The following is a 16,327-nucleotide window of genomic DNA, read 5'->3' as shown; positions in this document are numbered from 1 at the left end:
GGAGATGTTATTTATTAGGGTATTTATTGCAGAAGATCTATTCTTGTATTAACAAATAAAAGCCTTTCTCCAGTGCTGCCGCCGCAGCCCCCCTCACCCCCCCCCAGCCCACACCGCACCGGGGGGGGGGGGGGCAGGCAAGGAGCCAGCACACGCCATCAGTAGGGACCAGAGTGAACAGGGGGCAGCTGCACCGGAATCCCCCTGGGGTTGTGGTGGTGCATGTGACAGGGAGCTCGCCGGGGGCCAGAATTCGGGTGGAAGCCCCCCCCCCCTTGGCCCGGTGGTGACACCCCCATTACGCCCCCCTGGGCACTACTCGGGGGTGCTGAGCAGCATGTAGAGGGTGCCGGGCTGGGGCAGGAAGCCGGTAGCGCGCAGGGCGCGCAGGGAGGGCGTGTTGCAGGGCAGCACGCCGCAGTACACGGGGAAGCCACGGGCGTGCAGCCCCTGGCCCAGCGCGGCCAGCACCAGCCCGCTGAGCCCGCGGCCACGCCAGGCGGGCACGGTGTAGCCGTGGCTCAGGCAGCCCAGGGGGTCCACCAGGCTCCAGGAGAGCGGGCGCCCGCGGGGGTCCAGCACGCAGGCGCTGGGCAGTGCCCACACCAGCCCCTCTAGGAACCGGCGGCTGCGCCCCGTGCCCCCAAAGCTCCACGTGGCGTTGAGCAGTGGGACGTGGGACGGGGACAGCGGCGCCAGGCGCAGCCCCGCTGGGATCCTGCAACAGGGTGGGATGGTGGGGGGAAGGGATTCCCCGACGCCCTCAGTGGGGGTGGAGCAGGGACCCCCTCACCCAGTGCCACCTAAGGATGGGGTTGGGGACCCCCGTGCCACCCAGGAACAGGACTGGGGACCAATGGGACACATAGGGATGTGGGGACCACTGTGTCGCTTGGATAGGATCAGGGGCCCCCCTGCCACCCGGGAATGGGACTGGGGACCGATGTGCCACACAGGGATGGGACTGGGGACCCTGACGTCACCTGGGGATGAGCTCGTCACCCCTCTGCCAGCTGGGGATGTGCCCAGGGACCCTTGTGCCCTCCCAGGGAAGAGCCGAGCCCTCCCCTCCCAACTCACTGCACGCGGGGCCGGGGCGGCTCAGGGCTCAGCATCGCTCGGTACCGGAAAGTCTTCATCCGCAGCCCCTTGGCCACGGCCGCCTCGCACACGGCCTCGTGCACCCCGTCCTGCATCCCTGGGGACAGCCCCGTCAGCCAGGCCAGCGCGGGGGGCGCGGACGCACGGCTCCCCGTCCTGCTCACCCTGCATCTGGAAGGCTCGGCTCCAGTCCACGGCCTCGGAGCTCCCCAGCACCGCCCGCCAGGCGCCCTCCTCGCGGTAGAACACGGCCAGCTGGTTGGCGTAGAAGTCCCCGGGGTCCGCCTGCTCCTGGGGGCACGGCGGGGACAGTGAGCGCCCAGCGCGGCCACCCCGACCCAGTCCCTTTCCCCCCCCTCCCCAAGGCGCACCTCTGGGCGCAGGCGGGTGAGGACGACGGCGAAATCGGGCCACGAGTCCACCAGCACCTGGTGGGCAGCTGGGTTCCCCCGCGCCACCGTCATCACGGCCCCCAGCGCCTGCAGGACGGGGTCAGCGTGGTGGGGGCCGCAGCGGGGGGCGACGCCACGGGGTGGGCAACGGGGCTGAGCACGGCGATGGGGACACACCCACAGCCCGGTGTCCCCATCGCCGTCACAGCAAGGGGGGTCCCCAGCTCTGTTGGGGAGGGGGTGGGAGGTGCGGGGGGGGTCCACCGGTCCTGTCACCGTCACGGCGATGGCACAGGGGTCCCCAGGGCCCGTGTCACCGTCAGTGTGGGAGGGATGAGGGAGGTACGGGGGGGGTCCTCTGGTCCCGGTCACCGTCACGGTGATGGCACGGGGGTCCCCAGGTGCCCCCCCAGCCCTGTCACCGGCAGAGAGGCAGGCAGGCTCCTCCGCAGGGCGCCCTCCAGGCGCTGCAGCTGCCCGGGGCACGTCAGGATCCGCATGGCTCCGCACCGGGGCAGGCTGCGCCGCCGCCGCTCAGTCCCCGCGGCACCGGGGGGGCACGGGAGGGCACGGGGGGGGCGCCGCCACGTGTCCCGGGCACGCGGGGACGGGCCCTGCCCACCGCCCGCCCCGGGCACGGGGCACTCGCCCGGCCGTGACGGCCGCCCCGGGACCTGCCGGTGTCACCGCCTGCCCGCAGCCCCCGGGTGAGTGCCGCGGGGATCGGGGAGCCCCGGGGGGGCGGCCGGGACCGGGGTGCCCGGGGGTGCCCGGGGGTCCCCATCCGCCCCCCGCTACCGCCGGGTGTCCGGGCAGGGCCATGCTGATCCTGCGGTGCCCGGCCCGGCTACAGCGCCTGGAGGACGCCCTGCGGAGGAGCCTGCCCCGCGCCCTGCCGGTGAGCGCCCCGCCGCCGCCACCCCCGGCCCGCACCGGGACCCCGCCGACCCCCGCCCCGACCCCCGCGGGCCCCGCGGGCATCCCGCGCCAGCCAATCACGGCCCGGACGGGCTCTGCCCCAGCCAATGGCAGCCCGGCCTGCTTCCAGCCGGCCAATCCCCTCCCGGGTCCGCACCGGCCCCGGCCGGGCCCGTGCCACCTCCCCCACGCCCCCTGCCCGCCCCGCCCCGCGGCCCCGCCCCCCACCGAGGACCTGGCACCAGGCCCCGCCCCCTCCGCCTTCACCCCCCGCACCCCGCAGGAGGGCGGCCATCTTAGGTGAGGGCAGGGCGCCCGGGGCAAGCGAGGCCGTGCTGCCCGGGGGGCCCCCGACGGCCGCCCCGTCGCTGACGCCCGCCCCACAGGTGTACGGCGCCGTGCTGAACATCAACCGCGGCAACCCGGGGGACTTCGAGGTCGCAGTAGATGCTTGGCCTGACTTTGGCGCCGTGCTGGCGCGGCGCAGCGGAGAGGTGGCTGGCGGGCGCTCGGGGCGCGGGGCTGTGGCTGTGCCGGGGGGGCTCAGCCCAGCCCTGCCCCACAGGCACCAGTGGACGACTGCTACTGGAACCTGCAGGCGGCCTTCTACCGGGACGTGGGCGCCTACCGGGCCCTGCTGGAGACTCCGGGCTGCCTGCGCTGGGATGCTGCCTTCCACATCTTCGGTGGCTCCAGGGCACCGAGGGGCTGGGGTGGTGGGGACACTGGGAGCCTGGGTCGGGGGGGGGGGGGGGTTGGGACACCAGTTGGTGCTGTGGGCAAGAATGGGTGGGTGCTGATGGGCACTGGGGTGCTGGATGCACTGGGGACGTGAGTTGGGGCGCTGCGGGTGTACCAAGGGCAGGGACTGGGTGAGCAGGGTCCCTGGGGAGTGTGCTGGGGGAGGAGAGAGGGGCAGTGGGGGGTCCTTGGGGATGCTGGGGGGTACAGTCAGAAGGCACAGGGACAGGGAGGAGTGGGGCACCTGCTGCTGCCGCCCCCCAGGGCTGCAGGATGGGGTGGCCACAGTGTCCCAGGACATTGCAGCAGCCAAGGGCGTAGAGCTGGAGGTGTCTGAGTACTACACATACCTGCACCCTGACCCCAGCACCCTACCCGAGCCACAGTGAGCACCATCCCCATCCCGTTCGTGTCCCAATCCCTGTCCCGTCTCCGTCCCGCCACCGCCCACGTCCCGTCCCTCTCCCCGCAGGCTGGACCCCGACGTGCGGGTGGGCACGCTGAGCCCGGCCCACGCGGAGCTGCTGGACGCGACGTGGGCGTATGGGGGGAATGCGCGGAGCCGCCGGTACCTGGGGGAGCTGCTGGAGCGCTTCCCCAGCCTGTGCCTGCTGGACCGGGCCGGCGAGCCGCTCTGCTGGACGCTGACCGACGGCTTCGCGGCGGGGGCGCACGGCTTCACCCTGCCCTCCCAGCGCCGCCGCGGCCTCATGCGGGCGCTGACCGTCCTGGCCGCCCGCCGGGCGCTGGCCCGAGGCTTCCCCGCCTACGGGCACACGGCCACGGGCAACGGCGCCATGCAGCGGCTGCAGGAGGCGCTGGGGCACCGCCGCCTGCCCGGGCTGTGCCGCTTCGTCCTGCACAACCCCGCCCTGGCGCGGGCCGCGCCCTGACCCCCCCGCCCCGGTCCGTCCGTCCCCCCCCCCCCCCCGAGGAAAAAACACACGCAGGAAAAATAAAAACAGAAATAAAGCCGCAACGCCCCAACACCCGCGGGGCCGGGGCCGGCCCTCCGGGGACCGTGTCGGCGCCGGGGGGGGCACAAACAGGCGCCCTTCCGGGGGGGGCGGGAGAGGCAGAGCGGCGGGGAACGCGCGGGGTGAGTCACGGCGGGGGGGGCGGCACCGGGACACCGGGGGGGGAGGGGGGGAACACCGGGGTTGTGCGACGGCGGCCGGGGGCAGCGGTGGGGGAGAGGGGACAGCGCGGGGGGGGGCGGCGCCGTGCCGTGCCGTGCCGTGCCGTGCCGTGCCTCAGCCGCCCCGTCCGCAGGCCATGGAGCGCACCGGGCTCATCACCGACTCCTTCCCACGGCGGCACCGGCGGCCGGGGCGCGCCGAGAGCAAAGACGGCTCCGCGGCGCGGCGGGGGGAGCGCGGCAAGGGGCGGGGGCGGCGGGCGGGGCCCGCTGTCGTTCCGCCCCCCCGCCCCCCGCCCTTACCCACGCAGGAGGCCGCCCAGGAGCCCCCGTCGCCCCCCCGGCCCCCCCCGGATCTCCTGGACATGCTGCGGCGCTTCGACCTGGCCTGGGAGTACGGCCCCTGCACGGGTGAGTGCCCCCCGAGTCCCCCTCCCAAGGCCGCCCAGCGATCCCCCCCAATTCATAACGCCCCCCCCCCGTGTTCCCCCACAGGCATCACCCGCCTGCAGCGCTGGGAGCGGGCGCAAGCACTGGGACTGAGCCCCCCGTTCCCAGTCCGCGACGCCCTCCTGGAGCACTGCGATGACCCCGCAGTCACCTACAGGTGTGTATGGGACCGGGGTGGGCTTGGGGGGACAGCAGGGACCGGGGGCTGCTCGCTGACCCTGTTCTATCCCCCCAGCCTCTGGCATGAGTACGGGCTCTGAGCCAGCGGAGGGACGTGGAGTAAAGGCTGGCGTGGATGAGGTGGCTGCAGCGTGGCGTGTGCGCTGGGGGAAGCGAGCTGAGAGGCTGTGCGGGCACAGAGCTTTGATGCCAGCACCGGGGTCCTGCGGCATGACACCCGGTGGCATCGTGCCGCAGGACCCCGGTGCTGGCTAGCCTCCCCTGCCCTGTGTGGGGATGATGGCAGTGGCGATGCAAGGCGCCTGGTAGCAAGGATGAGAGCTCAAGGGGGAACGGGGATGGGAGGTAGAGGGGTGCTGGCAGGGGGCTTGCAGGTGAGAAGAGGGACAGTGGGGGGGAAGAAGGACAGCTAAGGAGGAGAAGGGATGCAGGCAGAGGTGTCCCTTCCTAGGTGACCATACCGCGCATCCCCCATAGAGCTGAGGTGACCAGGGTAGTGGCAATGCCAGAAACATTTGGATGGGGCCATTTGGACGGCCCACGGGAGCCTGCATCGCGTCTGCCTCCCAGAGGCATTGGGGGGGGGGGTTAGTCCTGTGGGATTCATTTGATTATTAGTAGTTTTGCTGTTTAATAGCGTACAGAATTGTGTAAGCACAAATTAATAAAAGAGTGAGTTTGTTAATTATTTAGGCTATCGGTTACTTAATTTATTGGCTTCCTGGCAGGCCGTTGGCACACCACCGAAGCATGTCGGCTACGTGCCAGCGGAGCGGTGCAGCCAGCCGCCGTGAGACCCAGGCCCAGCCCCGTGCCCTTCAGACTGCCTCGTCCCGCTGTGGGGGCTCCAGGCAGCTCTCTGCGTGCGGGGCCCCGCGGGGGCGAACAGGGGGCGCCTTCCCCACCGGGCCGGCCCCCGGTTCCTACAGACTGCAGTCTTCACACCCACCCCCCGCCCCGGCCTCGCACAAGATGGCGCCGCAGCCGCCCTCTGCCTGGACCGCATTTCCCATGAGGCCCGCGGGCGGAGGAGCCGGGCGGACGCGGCAGCAGCGCGCAAAGCCTGCCGGGAGTTGTAGTGCGCGGCTCCTCCCCCCCCAAGCTGCCCCGGCCCCCGGGGACATGGGGTACCCCTCCTACTGCTGGCAGCACTGGCGTTACCCCACACCTCCCTCACGGGAGCCCCACGCCTGTCTCCACCGACCTCAGCCCCTCATTGCGAGCCCCCCCGGCAGAGGCAGGGTCCCCACACCAGCGACGTGCATTACGTGCTTTATTGTCAGGCTGGTGCCGTGCTGGTGCAGGGGGCCGGCGTGGCAAGGTGTGGCCCGGGGGCTGTATCACCCCCCAGGGGTGCAGCAGGGCCCCGGGCAGGGGGGTGAGGCAGTGCTACCCCATGCCCCGCAGTGCAGGCTGGGGGGGGCAGCAGGCCCCCACCCTGCCCCATCCCCTGGTGCCATTGCAGGGGGCCTGCCCCTTGTCCTCCTCCCCACTGGGCTAGGGGGCAAGGGGTGAGGTGGGGTCAAGGGCAGGGTCGCAGCCGGAGGCAGGTGGGCTGTGGTCTTCTGCGCAGGCTGGGCCTCCATCCACACTGGCCTGGCGCACTACGCGCCGGGGCCGGGAGCTGGGCCGTGCCCCTGGGGGTGACCCCCCTGGACCCCCGGGGTCCCCCGGCACCTCTGTGGCTTCAAACACCTGCGGGAAGCAGGAGGGGTTCCAGACAAAGCTGCTTCGCCCCATGGCCCCCAGCATCCCCAGCCCAGCACCATGTACTTGTGCCCCCACCATGGTCAGCGTCCCACCGGCCACGCTCTGTGCCACAGCCTCACCCTGTCCACGAACCTCCCCCCGGTGCCGCCTGCCCTGGCACTCACCTCCCCACCAAGGGGCTCCTCCAGCAGCTCGTGGGGCTGTGGGGACTCCATCAGGCTGATGCTCCGCATGACGGCACAGAGGGAGATGCGGGGGCGCTGGGGTGCCCCCGACAGCCCCGGCCCCGCCGGGTGCCTGCTCGCCTCCTCGGGAGGCTGCGGGGACGGGGCTCGGAGCTTGGGCAGGGCACCCTCGTCCCCTGGCGCAGCCTCCTCCAGCTCAGGCTGGGACACGCGCTCTGCCGCCCGGGGCTCCCAGAGGACGCTGTGCCGGCTGCCACGGGAGCACCCGCGGTCACCCGCTGCCCTGGCCCCGTCCCCTGCCGGTGAGGGCGGGGCTCCCAAAGACCAGAGGGGCGTGGCCTCATCTGGCCCCACCCACAGCAACTGCTGGGGGGCGTGATCACAGCGTGCACCACCCACGGGGTGTGGCCTCGATGACCCCGCCCACTCCGCTCGCCCCGCCCACCTGGCGCTCAGGATGCCCTGGTAGAAGTCGAGCTGGCGCATGAAGCCGGGGTTGGGCAGGACGCCGGGGCGGCAGCGCCGGACGTGCCGCAGTGCCCGCTCCAGGGGCCACCCGAACTCCTTCATGGCGTAGGCCAGCACCGTGGCTGCCGAGCGGCTCAGCCCCATGCGGCAGTGCACCAGCGCCCGGCCCCCGCGGGCCCTGCGGCAGCCTCACTGCGACACAGCTCCTGGCGCCCCTGGGGACCCAAGCGTCCCCAGGGACCCCAGGACCCTCAGCTGCCCAGTGCCACCCATGGCCCCAGTGCTTCCCTGCCCCATGGTTCCACGTGTCCCCAAGGACCCCTTGTCCCTAACGCCCCCAGTGTCCACAGAGACCCAGTGACCCAGAGTCCCTCACCTTCCAGCATCCCCCAGGGCCCCCAGCACCTCAGCCGTCATGATGCCCCCTCCCTGCGCCCCTCTGCCTCCCCAGTCCTGCCCTAGTACCCCCACTGAGCCCACCACGCTCCATGCCCTGGTGACCCCTGCTCCACCACATCCCCGGCACACCCTGTCCCCACTGACTTGACATCGGAGAGGAAGAGGAAGGTATTGTTCCAGTGGGGCAGGAGCTCAGCCGCCTCCTCGTCGTACACCCGCACGTTCATGTAGGTGAACAGTGCCGGGAAGAAGTTGTCGATCTCCCGTGCCACATTCAGGATGTGGGTGATGCTGCAGAGTGCAGGCAGGGAGGATCGGGGCCATGCCCCCACTGCCCCCATGCCTGCCCCGCTACGGATGGCCCCTCGCGCACCGGTTCTGCTGCAGCTCCTCCAGGTTGGCAGCATTCCACTCGGAGCCCTGTGCCAGCGGTGATGGTTGGGGACAGTCACTCCTGCGCCCCACCCATGCCCTGCCCGCGCCCTGCCCCGCTGCCCACCAGGTAGAGGTGCGGGAAGATGCAGGAGGGCCGGTCCATCTGCGCCAGCACCAGCAGCATCTCGTTGTCGATGAAGTCCTTGTGCTGGGCCAGGCTGCGCCCCGTGCGCCGCTCCAGCTCCGTCCGCACCTGGCACCACAGGGGTGAGGGATGCGGACGGGACCCCCCCCGTGCCCCATCCCGCCCCCGGCCCCAGCACCCACCTCCTTGGAGGTGACGCTCTCCAGGTCAGCGGAGGCCAGGACGTCGCGCAGCAGCGCCCGCACCGCCTGCTCCGTCAGCTCCGGCACCGCCGGCCTGGCACCGCCGCAGCACCTCAGCACGTGCCCCAACCCCTCTCCCAAGCCCCGCCCATTTCCTTCAAGCCCCGCCCCCGATACTCAGACCCCGCCCCCAGCCCTATCCCAGGGGGACAGCACAGGGCCCGGGCTTACCCCGGGGGCTGGGGGGAGCCGGGGCGCACGGACTCCAGGTCGGCCATGGCCAGCCACTCGTTGAGGCAGCTCTGCTCCGAGCTCAGCGCAGCTGCGTAGTCCCGGGCCCAGAGCAGCGCAGGGCCCCCGGGGATGTGCCCCCCGCGGGCCGCCTGCTCGCAGGCTCGGTGCAGCTCCTGCAGCACGGCCCTGCCGCACAGGAGCCTGGCACGTGGCCCCCTCGCCCTGCCCTAACCGCGGCCTCCTCCCAGGACCTCATCTCCCAGCCCCACACGTCCCCGGTCATGGTGCCTGTGACGTCGCCCCACAGCCCCATGTTCTCTGCCCACGTCCAAAGCCCACTCACACGTCCCCTGCTCACGCCTGTGTCTACAGTGGTGTCCACACCTCCCGTGCCCATGTCCCCAATGCCATAGTGGTGCCCACGTCCCCCATGACATAGTGGTGCTCACATCCCCCGTGCCATAGTGGTGCCCATATCCCCCATGCCCACATCCCCTGTGCCATAGTGGTGCCCATGTCCCCCATGCCATAGTGGTGCCCAAGCCCCCTGTGCCATAGTGGTGCCCATGCCTGCCATGCCCACATCCCCTGTGCCATAGTGGTTCCCATGCCTTCCATGCCCACGTCCCCCATGCCATAGTGGTGCCCACACCTGCCATGCCCATGTTCCCCTTGCCACAGTGGTGCCCACTTCCCTCATGCCCATGGTGATACCCACATCCCCCATGCCCACGGTGGTGCCCAGCAGCTGGCTCACCACATGGTCTGGACAGAGATGGGCTTGAAGATTCGTGTCTGTCCCCCAGACATCACGCTGAACCCCCTGAGCACCGCAGGGACACACACGGGTCAGAGTGGTCACCCCTGCCCCACTCCTTTCTGCAGGTTCTGTCCATCCCACCAGCCCCCTCTCCCCCCCTTCCAGGAGGCTCCCCCTTACCCGTCACCATCGAGGAAGACCTGGGTGTCACTCCAGAGGGGCAGCACCATGCCCAGGGTGCAATGGGTGGACCTGGGGTGGGCGGAGGTCAGGGGGGCACGGCTGCCTCTACCCCCCCACGTCTCCCAGCTTCACTCACCCCTCGTGTGGGAAGTCCACACCCAGCAGCACCGTCTGCCCCTCGGCACCTGCCTCCTCCGGCCGCACCACCAGCAGGTACCTCACCCGCTGCGGCCGCACCGACTCTAGCCGCACCGCCTGGGATGGGGGAGGCTGAGGGGAGACCCTGCACCCCCGGGGCAGCACAGCTGCTCTGCCCCCTGCGCCCATGGGGCTGGGGATGACCTGCGAGCACCCTGGGGGCATGCTGGGCCCCAGTGCATCCCCAATCCTGTTGCCATCACCATTGCTGTCTGCATCCCATCACCTCCCCATCCATCCCATCCCAGTCTCGTGCCTGTCCCCTGCCCGTCCCTATTGCCATCCCCATCCTGACCCATCCTGTCCCAGTCCTACCCTATCCACATCCCATCCTCGTTACCATTCTCATTGCCATCCATATCCTGTCCCCATCCCTGCTTCACTCCCATCCTCATCCTCATTTTGTCCCTATTCCCATCCCATCAGCACCTGCATCCTCATCCCATCCTTGTCCACATCTGCATCCCGGTCTCCATCCTGTCCCCATCCCATCCTCATCCCCATTATTTCCATGTCACCATCCCCATCCCGTTCTCGTCCCATCCCACCCCTGGGGAGGTGGCCATGCCCTACCAGACGGATGGCATCCTGGGGACGCAGCAGCTGCATCATGAGCTGGAGGTGCTGCTCCTGCCGCCCCGGGGGCGCAGCTGGGGGGGGCTCAGCCACCAGCGGCTCCTCGGCAGGCAGCAGCAAGGCAGCTCCCTTGACCATGACGAAACTCTGCCTGGGGCAGCAGGGCTTTGAGCAGGACAGGGGGCAGCAGCGGGGAGGGGACAATGCTGTCCCATGCCCACCCCAGTGCCCCACGCCCCCATCCCCTGGCTTGGGGACCCTTTCTCACCGCCTCTGCAGCTGGCTGCGCCTGGGCACATTGTCCTCCTGCAAACGCGGGGGGGGCAGCGCCCCAAGGAGAGCATGACCATGGGCATGACCATGGGCACCCTTGGACAGTGACACCCTGCCCCTCCCTCTCTCCCCCCCACCCCAGCATGGGCACAGCAGGGTCCCATGGGGACTCGGGAGGGGTCCCTGGGAGCTGAGACCCCTGGGGAGCCAGAATTGGGGGTTCCTGACCCCAGTCCCCCCTCCCACGCTGGGCGCTGCCCAGGGGAAGTGCTCACAGGGGCTGTGCACCCCGATAAGGCCCAGCGGTCTGTGCGGGGGGGCGGGTAGGGGCTGGGAGCTACTGGGACAACCTGTGCCCAACTGGGAGGCACTGGGCCAGCCCCCGACTGCCGTGGGAGTCACTGGGACAGCCCCTCCAGCCAGCGGGATCCAGTGGGGCAGCCCCCCCAGCGAACATACTGGGAGCACTGGGGACGAGCGTGGCTTTACTGGGAGCAGCTGAGGACCGCGACCCCTGCTGTGCTCACCGGGCAGCCCCCGACCGCGTGCTGGGAGCGGACGAGAGGGGCCCGAAACCGCGGCGGCCCCGGGAGCGGTGGGGGCAGCCCGCGGCTCCGCCACCCCCCCGCGGCGCCACGGCCCGTCCCAGCCCGGCCCGTCCCGGCAGCACCCGGCGGCCCGTCCCGTCCCGTCCCGTCCCGTCCCGGCCCGGCCCCGCACTCACCGCGGACCCCCCCGCCCGCCGCACGGTGACCAGCGCCATGCCCCCGCCGCGCCGCCCCGCACCAGGAAGCGCCGCCGCCGCCCCGCCCGCGGCGGGCACGGGAACGGCCCGGGAGCGGCAGCGGGCACGGCCCCGCCCCGGCCCCGCCCCCGCGGCCGCGGGGCAGCCCCTCCGGGGGCACGGGGCCAGATCGGGGAGAGGGAGCCCCCCCGGGACGCCCCGCGGCCAGGCACAGTCGGACACAGCGCTGTGTGTAGGTCTGTATGTATAGCGTATGTACATCCGCGAGGGACCCCCCAGCCCCGCGGGGTCACCGCACAGCACCGGGGGGGCCGTGCCGGGCCCGGCGGGGTGCGGGGGGCAGGAGGGTCCCGGGGCCGGGCCCCCCCGCGCTACTTGTCGGTGAGAGAGAGGCGCAGGATGCGCTGCAGCTCCTCGTCCTCCTCCCGCCGGCGCCGCTCGCGCTCCTCCTGCTCCTGCTCCGACAGCGCCATGGCCAGCCGCAGCTGCTCCGCGAAGCTGCCGTAGCCGGGGGGCGCCGGGGGGGGGGCGCCGCCGCCGCCTGCCCCGGGTGGGGGCCCCGCCGGGGGGGCGGCGCCGGGCCCCGCCTGCAGCAGCAGGCTCTCCTGCAGCGCCCTGCGGGACAGCGCTGAGGCCACGCCCCCGAGCAAGACACGCCCCCGCCCCATCGAGCCCCGCCCCTCCGAACAAACCACGCCCCCACCCCCGTAGCCCCCGCCCACCCAGCCCCTCCCCTTCCCGCCAAGCCCCGCCCCCTCCGGCGCGGTGGGCGGGGCTCCCCCAGACCCCGCCCCCCCCCCCCGCCGCCCGTGGGCGGAGCCTCACCGCTCCAGCTGCAGCTCCTCGTCGTAGGGCGGGGGGCGGGCGCCGGGCCGCGTGTTGGTCAGCGCCTCCCACACCGTCACCTGCGGGGGGCGGGGCCTCGTGGGGGCGGGGCCTCGCAGAAGGGGGCGGGGCCTCTTCCCGGGGGGCGTGGCCTCTCCCGGGGGGGCGTGGCCTCACCTGGTCGGTCTCGGTGCCGGCGTCGAGCAGGCTCTGCTGGATGGCGAACTGCAGCAGGTCGTCGTCCTCGTCCCGCAGGGGCTCGCTGCGCCCCGCGCCCAGCACCGTGTAGCCCGGCGGCACCTCGAACACCCCCGGCTCCACCTCGCACGGGAAGGGCCAGCCTGCGGCACCGCCACCGCTGGGGGCACCGCCACCACTGGGGGCACCGCCACCGCCCGTGGGGGTCCCCCCAGCACCCCACACTCACGCCACCCCCAGGGGGATCCCCCCACACCCCCCGCCCCAATGCCCCCACACCCCCCAGGGAACCCCCATCGCTCACCTCCAGGGCCGGTGGGCTGCGCGCCGGGGGGCTGGGCGGGGGCGCAGACCCGCACGGAGCCCAGCGGCTGGTCACAGCCACAGAGGTTGCTGAAGGTGATGCGGGCGTTGAGGACGTGGAAGAGGGGGATCTCTGGGGGCACCGGGGGGTCAGCAGCCCCGTGCCGGGCAGGCCCTGCCCCTCCCACAGCCCCCAGCCTCGCAGCCCCAACCTCACCGATCTTGACGGGGAAGCCAGGGGGCAGCTTGAGGGTGATGAAGTCGCGCAGCTTGGCGAAGTGGGCGTTGGAGATGGCCATCAGGTCGATGATGGGAGTCACCTGCTCCGCCAGTGACAGCGGGTGCTGCTCGCACAGCCACAGCGTCGCCTTGAACCTGCCCGGGCACCGGTGTGGGCACAGGGACCCCCCCCGCACCTCACCACCATGTTCTGCCTTCCCCCGGCCCCGGTGCTCACCTCTGCACCTTGCTGGACACCTCGATAGGGCGCCCGATGTTGCGGGCCTCCAGGTCGAAGTGTGGGTCGAAGTACTCCTCAGGGGTGATGGCCGTGGGGTTGGTGGGGCTGGCCGCCTGCAGCACGGGTGCCTGGGGAGGGTGGGTGGGGGGCACGGCTCAGCCCTGCCCTGCCCTGCATCACCCCCAGGCCCCCTGCCCACTGCTCACCCCGTTGTGGGTGCCATGCTGCTGCGCCAGGCCCAGGAAGGAGTGAAAGGGAGTCCTGGAGCCTGCAGGGAGACCCCGAGGTGCAGGGGGTAGTGCAGGCAGGCACAGTGCACCCAGCACAGTGCCCCACATCACCCCCACGTGCTGCCCCACGTCGCCACCCACACTGCCCCATACCACTCCTGCACGCTGCCCGACATCGCTCCACACAACGCCCAACGTCACCCCGCAGGCTGTCCCCTGTCATCCCGCATGCACTGCACCCAGGAAGGAGGAGGGCCTTGACCCGGGAGGGAGGTGGGCCCCCACTGCAGGCAGCCCCCCCTTGGTCGCTGGGGCTGTCACCTTTGCTGCGTGACTTGTCCTGGTCAGAGAGGTGCTCGGTCCTGGTCTTGGTGACCAGCTCCACGTTGCTGGCGCTGTACACCTGCAGAGACAAGACACAGGGACAGGGTCAGCCCTTGGGACACCATGGCCCCCCTGCCCCCCGCCCCACTAGGCGCACCTTGGCCTCGTAGCCACTGACCACCTCCATCTTCTCCGAGCGCCAGCCCCAGATCCCCGACTTGTTCCTGGGAAGGGGTGTGGAGGGATCAGGCCCGCGGCCACCTCACCTGTGCCCTGCCAGCCTCCCCGCCACGAGCACCCCCCCCACGCACCGCTCAAAGGCAATGTTCCTCGTGTCGAGGTGCGTGGAGACGATGGGCGACGTCAGCCGCCCAGCCACGTGCTCCTCTGAGGGCTGCATGGCCGCCAGCAGCAGGTCGGGCTCATGCAAGGCCAGCGCCAGCGTCTCGGTGTAGACCACCTGCTTGTCGTGGTCCACCTCCATCACCACTGCCCCCTCCTCTGCACGTGGGGAAGGGGGTCAGTGCCTGCCCCTGGCCCCACCATTCCCACTGCGGGGACGGGAACCCCCGGCACCCAGACTGCCCTTGCCCCTGGGGGCATCTGGGGTCTCCGTAGGGGATCCGGCGTCCTTATGGGTGAGTACGTGCAATGCACGGGCGCCGGGGGGACCCCTGGGGGGTGGTTGCAGGGTCTGAGGGTGCTGGAGCCAACCTTCTCCCTTGAAGATGTAGCTGCGGCGGCCCCGCTGCCACGTCATGTGCTCGAAGCCCAGCAGCGTGGTGTCAACCCGGAGGCTCTCGCCCCGCTTCCAGACGCGGTAGACGTCGCTGGGGCACACCTTGGAGACCAGCGGCACTGCGGCACCGGCACCCGTCAGCAGCATGGTGGGGGCGGCCCCCCCCGGCCCCAGCCCCCGGCCCTGCTCACCCCAGCTCGTGAACTCCCACTTCATCTCCACGTAGAAGTCGGAGGCCTGGAAGAGATGAAGGCGTCACAGGGCAGAGGGGTGACACGGCAGGGGGCTGCAGCAAGGGGGTCCCAGCCGGGAGCCCTCGGTGGGTGGAACAGAGCCCCAGTGGGGATCCTCGGCAGAGGCCGAATTGCGGGTAGGGGATCTGGGGGACAACCAATCGGGGGATCCTGGGGGAGATGGGGGTCCTGTGGGGGGACCCAGGAGCTCGCCAGCAGCCCCCGTGACCCCCAGTCCCCAGCCTGGCGGGACCCCAGCGCCAGCGGTGCCCGGTGCCCACCCCGGCAGGGCCGTACCCGACGCAGCTTGCTGAGCAGCTCGGGGATGCCGGCGAGCCGCCGTGTCGCTCGCTGGTAGTCGCGGTACTGGAGCACCAGCTGCACCATCTCGGGGTCCCCCGTGCTCACCGCCTCCTGCAGCACTGGGGCACGGGGTGCCATCAGCCGGGCACCACCAGCGCCGGTGTCCCTGCACCTCCCGCCCTGTGCCGGCGGCCCCCGTGCCCACGTACCTGTCCAGCCGTTGGCGTTCTCCCGGCCCACGTTGGCGTTGTGCCGCAGCAGCACCCGCGCCGACTCCAGGTGGCCGAGGGACACGGCCAATTCCAGCGGGGTCCGGCCACGGGGGTCCATCAGCTCCACATCGTGCTGCGGGCACGGGCAGGGTCATCCAGGCACCCCGTGCTCTCCCCGTCACCCCACGCAGCCTGGTGCTGCCCCCAGCCCCCCCAGCTCCCCGCGCTCCCATCCTGGAGCCTCGCGCCCCCAGCTCCCCCCTGTCCCCAGCAGCCCCCGAGTGCTCCCAACCCCAGTCCCTCGGTCCCAACGCGCCCAGCCCCGTCCCCCCAGCGCTCCCTGTCCCCCGGTGCCCCAGCACCCTGTCCCGATGTCCCCGGTCCCGCCGGTGCCCGCAGCCTCCCCGTCTCCCCCCTCTCCCAGTCCCCAGAGCCACCCCAGCGCCTCCGGTCCCCTCCTATGCCGGAGCCCCCTCCCGTAGCTCCCAGCGCCCCGTCCCCGCCTGTCCCGGCGCTCCCCAGCGCCCTCCCGCCACCCCCGTGCCCGCTGCCCGCGGTGCGGAGCCTCTCGGTGTCCCCCCCCCCCCCGGACCCCTCGGCGCGGCGGCGGGAGCGCGGCGCCCACCGATCCGGAGCGCAGGGCGCTGTCCAGCGCCTGGTGCCGGTTGTGCCAGACGAGGCGGTGCAGCGGGAAGGTGTCGGCGGCCCGGGCCATCCCGACACCATGTCCCCGGGGGGGGGCCGCGCCGGGCCGGGCAGCGCGCGGGGGGACGGGCCGCAGCTCCGGGCCTGCCCGCAATGGCTGCGCGCGGGGGCGGCGGCGGCGGCGGCGCAGCGCGGCGGCGCGGGGCGGGGCCGGCACCGGGCACGGCGGCCGGGAGCACCGGGCCCGCAACCGGCACCGCGGAGCCGGCTCACGGCACCGGGCGCCGGGGCCGCGGGGGCCCGGCCCCAGCACCGCCCCCGGCTCCGGGACCCCCCTCCCCTCAAACCCCCCATCCCAGCGGGGGCCTCGGTGCCCCGGGGGCTCCCCCCCCCGCCCCGGCCCGGCGCCCCCCGGCGCCGCCTCGTCCCGTCCCGTCCCGTCCCGCCGGCGCCAGGCGCGCAGCCCCCGGGCGGGGAGCGGCCCAGGAACGCCGGCACAGCC

At 72.2% G+C, this 16,327-nt stretch overlaps 4 protein-coding genes across 15 annotated transcripts; 2 read left to right on the top strand and 2 right to left on the bottom strand.

Annotated features, from left to right (window-relative positions):
- Nucleotides 1–10: 10 nt before the first annotated feature.
- SSH3 (slingshot protein phosphatase 3) lies at nucleotides 11–11,463 on the bottom strand. Of its 6 annotated transcripts, none has more exons than XM_040557802.1 (16): nucleotides 11,333–11,463; nucleotides 10,604–10,641; nucleotides 10,333–10,486; nucleotides 9,698–9,816; nucleotides 9,559–9,630; nucleotides 9,376–9,441; nucleotides 8,616–8,804; nucleotides 8,385–8,478; nucleotides 8,182–8,310; nucleotides 8,056–8,102; nucleotides 7,827–7,973; nucleotides 7,261–7,461; nucleotides 6,795–7,065; nucleotides 1,266–1,392; nucleotides 1,081–1,198; nucleotides 11–718 (listed from the first exon to the last, which is right to left on the bottom strand). In XM_040557802.1, exons 1-16 carry the CDS (start codon nucleotides 11,369–11,371, stop codon nucleotides 316–318), a joined length of 2,214 nt encoding a protein of 737 aa, XP_040413736.1. In that variant the 5' UTR covers nucleotides 11,372–11,463; the 3' UTR covers nucleotides 11–315. The 6 variants fall into 6 exon arrangements, 5 of the variants coding, with proteins under 5 accessions (XP_040413736.1, XP_040413737.1, XP_040413739.1 ...); XM_040557803.1 differs by having other exon boundaries at nucleotides 10,333–10,482; nucleotides 11,333–11,457; XR_005820128.1 differs by having other exon boundaries at nucleotides 576–942; nucleotides 974–1,198.
- LOC121070532 (glycine N-acyltransferase-like protein 3) lies at nucleotides 1,691–4,566 on the top strand. 4 transcript variants are annotated; one of them, XM_040557812.1, is made up of 7 exons: nucleotides 1,691–2,200; nucleotides 2,310–2,391; nucleotides 2,798–2,905; nucleotides 2,977–3,097; nucleotides 3,417–3,537; nucleotides 3,625–4,251; nucleotides 4,425–4,566. In XM_040557812.1, the coding sequence occupies exons 1-6, from the start codon at nucleotides 1,827–1,829 to the stop codon at nucleotides 4,043–4,045; spliced, it is 1,227 nt and encodes a 408-aa protein (XP_040413746.1). In that variant the 5' UTR covers nucleotides 1,691–1,826; the 3' UTR covers nucleotides 4,046–4,251; nucleotides 4,425–4,566. The 4 variants fall into 4 exon arrangements, with proteins under 4 accessions (XP_040413746.1, XP_040413747.1, XP_040413749.1 ...); XM_040557813.1 differs by lacking the exon at nucleotides 2,798–2,905 and having other exon boundaries at nucleotides 1,693–2,200; XM_040557815.1 differs by lacking the exon at nucleotides 1,691–2,200 and having other exon boundaries at nucleotides 2,258–2,391.
- Nucleotides 4,340–5,605, top strand: POLD4 (DNA polymerase delta 4, accessory subunit). Its single transcript, XM_040557822.1, has 3 exons — nucleotides 4,340–4,701; nucleotides 4,786–4,897; nucleotides 4,976–5,605. The coding sequence occupies exons 1-3, from the start codon at nucleotides 4,428–4,430 to the stop codon at nucleotides 4,998–5,000; spliced, it is 411 nt and encodes a 136-aa protein (XP_040413756.1). The 5' UTR covers nucleotides 4,340–4,427; the 3' UTR covers nucleotides 5,001–5,605.
- Nucleotides 11,464–11,580: 117 nt separating the features above from the next.
- ANKRD13D (ankyrin repeat domain 13D) lies at nucleotides 11,581–15,996 on the bottom strand. Of its 4 annotated transcripts, none has more exons than XM_040557818.1 (15): nucleotides 15,806–15,996; nucleotides 15,178–15,313; nucleotides 14,963–15,087; nucleotides 14,624–14,669; nucleotides 14,408–14,551; nucleotides 14,005–14,194; nucleotides 13,851–13,917; nucleotides 13,691–13,772; nucleotides 13,346–13,407; nucleotides 13,137–13,267; nucleotides 12,897–13,054; nucleotides 12,681–12,812; nucleotides 12,356–12,519; nucleotides 12,179–12,258; nucleotides 11,581–11,968 (listed from the first exon to the last, which is right to left on the bottom strand). In XM_040557818.1, the coding sequence occupies exons 1-15, from the start codon at nucleotides 15,893–15,895 to the stop codon at nucleotides 11,725–11,727; spliced, it is 1,851 nt and encodes a 616-aa protein (XP_040413752.1). In that variant the 5' UTR covers nucleotides 15,896–15,996; the 3' UTR covers nucleotides 11,581–11,724. The 4 variants fall into 4 exon arrangements, with proteins under 4 accessions (XP_040413752.1, XP_040413751.1, XP_040413753.1 ...); XM_040557817.1 differs by having other exon boundaries at nucleotides 11,581–11,940; XM_040557819.1 differs by lacking the exons at nucleotides 14,963–15,087; nucleotides 15,806–15,996 and having other exon boundaries at nucleotides 11,581–11,940.
- Nucleotides 15,997–16,327: the final 331 nt, after the last annotated feature.

This window comes from Cygnus olor, chromosome 5, assembly GCF_009769625.2.
Source record: "Cygnus olor isolate bCygOlo1 chromosome 5, bCygOlo1.pri.v2, whole genome shotgun sequence".
Classification (NCBI taxonomy): Eukaryota; Metazoa; Chordata; class Aves; order Anseriformes; family Anatidae; genus Cygnus; species Cygnus olor.
This window is presented reverse-complemented; position numbering and strand designations above follow the sequence as displayed.

Bases quoted from the DNA above. Each gene is read 5' to 3' on its own strand.
- SSH3 (XM_040557802.1), bottom strand. From the start codon at position 11,371: ATGGCGCTGGTCACCGTGCGGCGGGCGGGGGGGTCCGCG. The intron at 9,442-9,558 runs GTAAGGGGGAGC...TGCGGTGCTCAG, and splicing joins GTCTTCCTCGATGGTGACGG to GGGGTTCAGCGTGATGTCTG. The intron at 8,805-9,375 runs GTGAGCCAGCTG...CCTGTGCGGCAG, and splicing joins ATCTCTGTCCAGACCATGTG to GGCCGTGCTGCAGGAGCTGC.
- ANKRD13D (XM_040557817.1), bottom strand. From the start codon at position 15,895: ATGGCCCGGGCCGCCGACACCTTCCCGCTGCACCGCCTCGTCTGGCAC. The intron at 15,314-15,805 runs GTGGGCGCCGCG...CCGTGCCCGCAG, and splicing joins GCGCCCTGCGCTCCGGATCG to CACGATGTGGAGCTGATGGA. The intron at 12,259-12,355 runs GTGAGGCCACGC...CGCCCCCCGCAG, and splicing joins CCGGCACCGAGACCGACCAG to GTGACGGTGTGGGAGGCGCT.
- POLD4 (XM_040557822.1), top strand. From the start codon at position 4,428: ATGGAGCGCACCGGGCTCATCACCGACTCCTTCCCACGGCGGCACCGG. The intron at 4,702-4,785 runs GTGAGTGCCCCC...GTTCCCCCACAG, and splicing joins GGAGTACGGCCCCTGCACGG to GCATCACCCGCCTGCAGCGC. The intron at 4,898-4,975 runs GTGTGTATGGGA...CTATCCCCCCAG, and splicing joins GACCCCGCAGTCACCTACAG to CCTCTGGCATGAGTACGGGC.
- LOC121070532 (XM_040557812.1), top strand. From the start codon at position 1,827: ATGAGGGAGGTACGGGGGGGGTCCTCTGGTCCCGGTCACCGTCACGGT. The intron at 2,201-2,309 runs GTGAGTGCCGCG...GTGTCCGGGCAG, and splicing joins CGCCTGCCCGCAGCCCCCGG to GGCCATGCTGATCCTGCGGT. The intron at 2,906-2,976 runs GTGGCTGGCGGG...CCTGCCCCACAG, and splicing joins TGGCGCGGCGCAGCGGAGAG to GCACCAGTGGACGACTGCTA.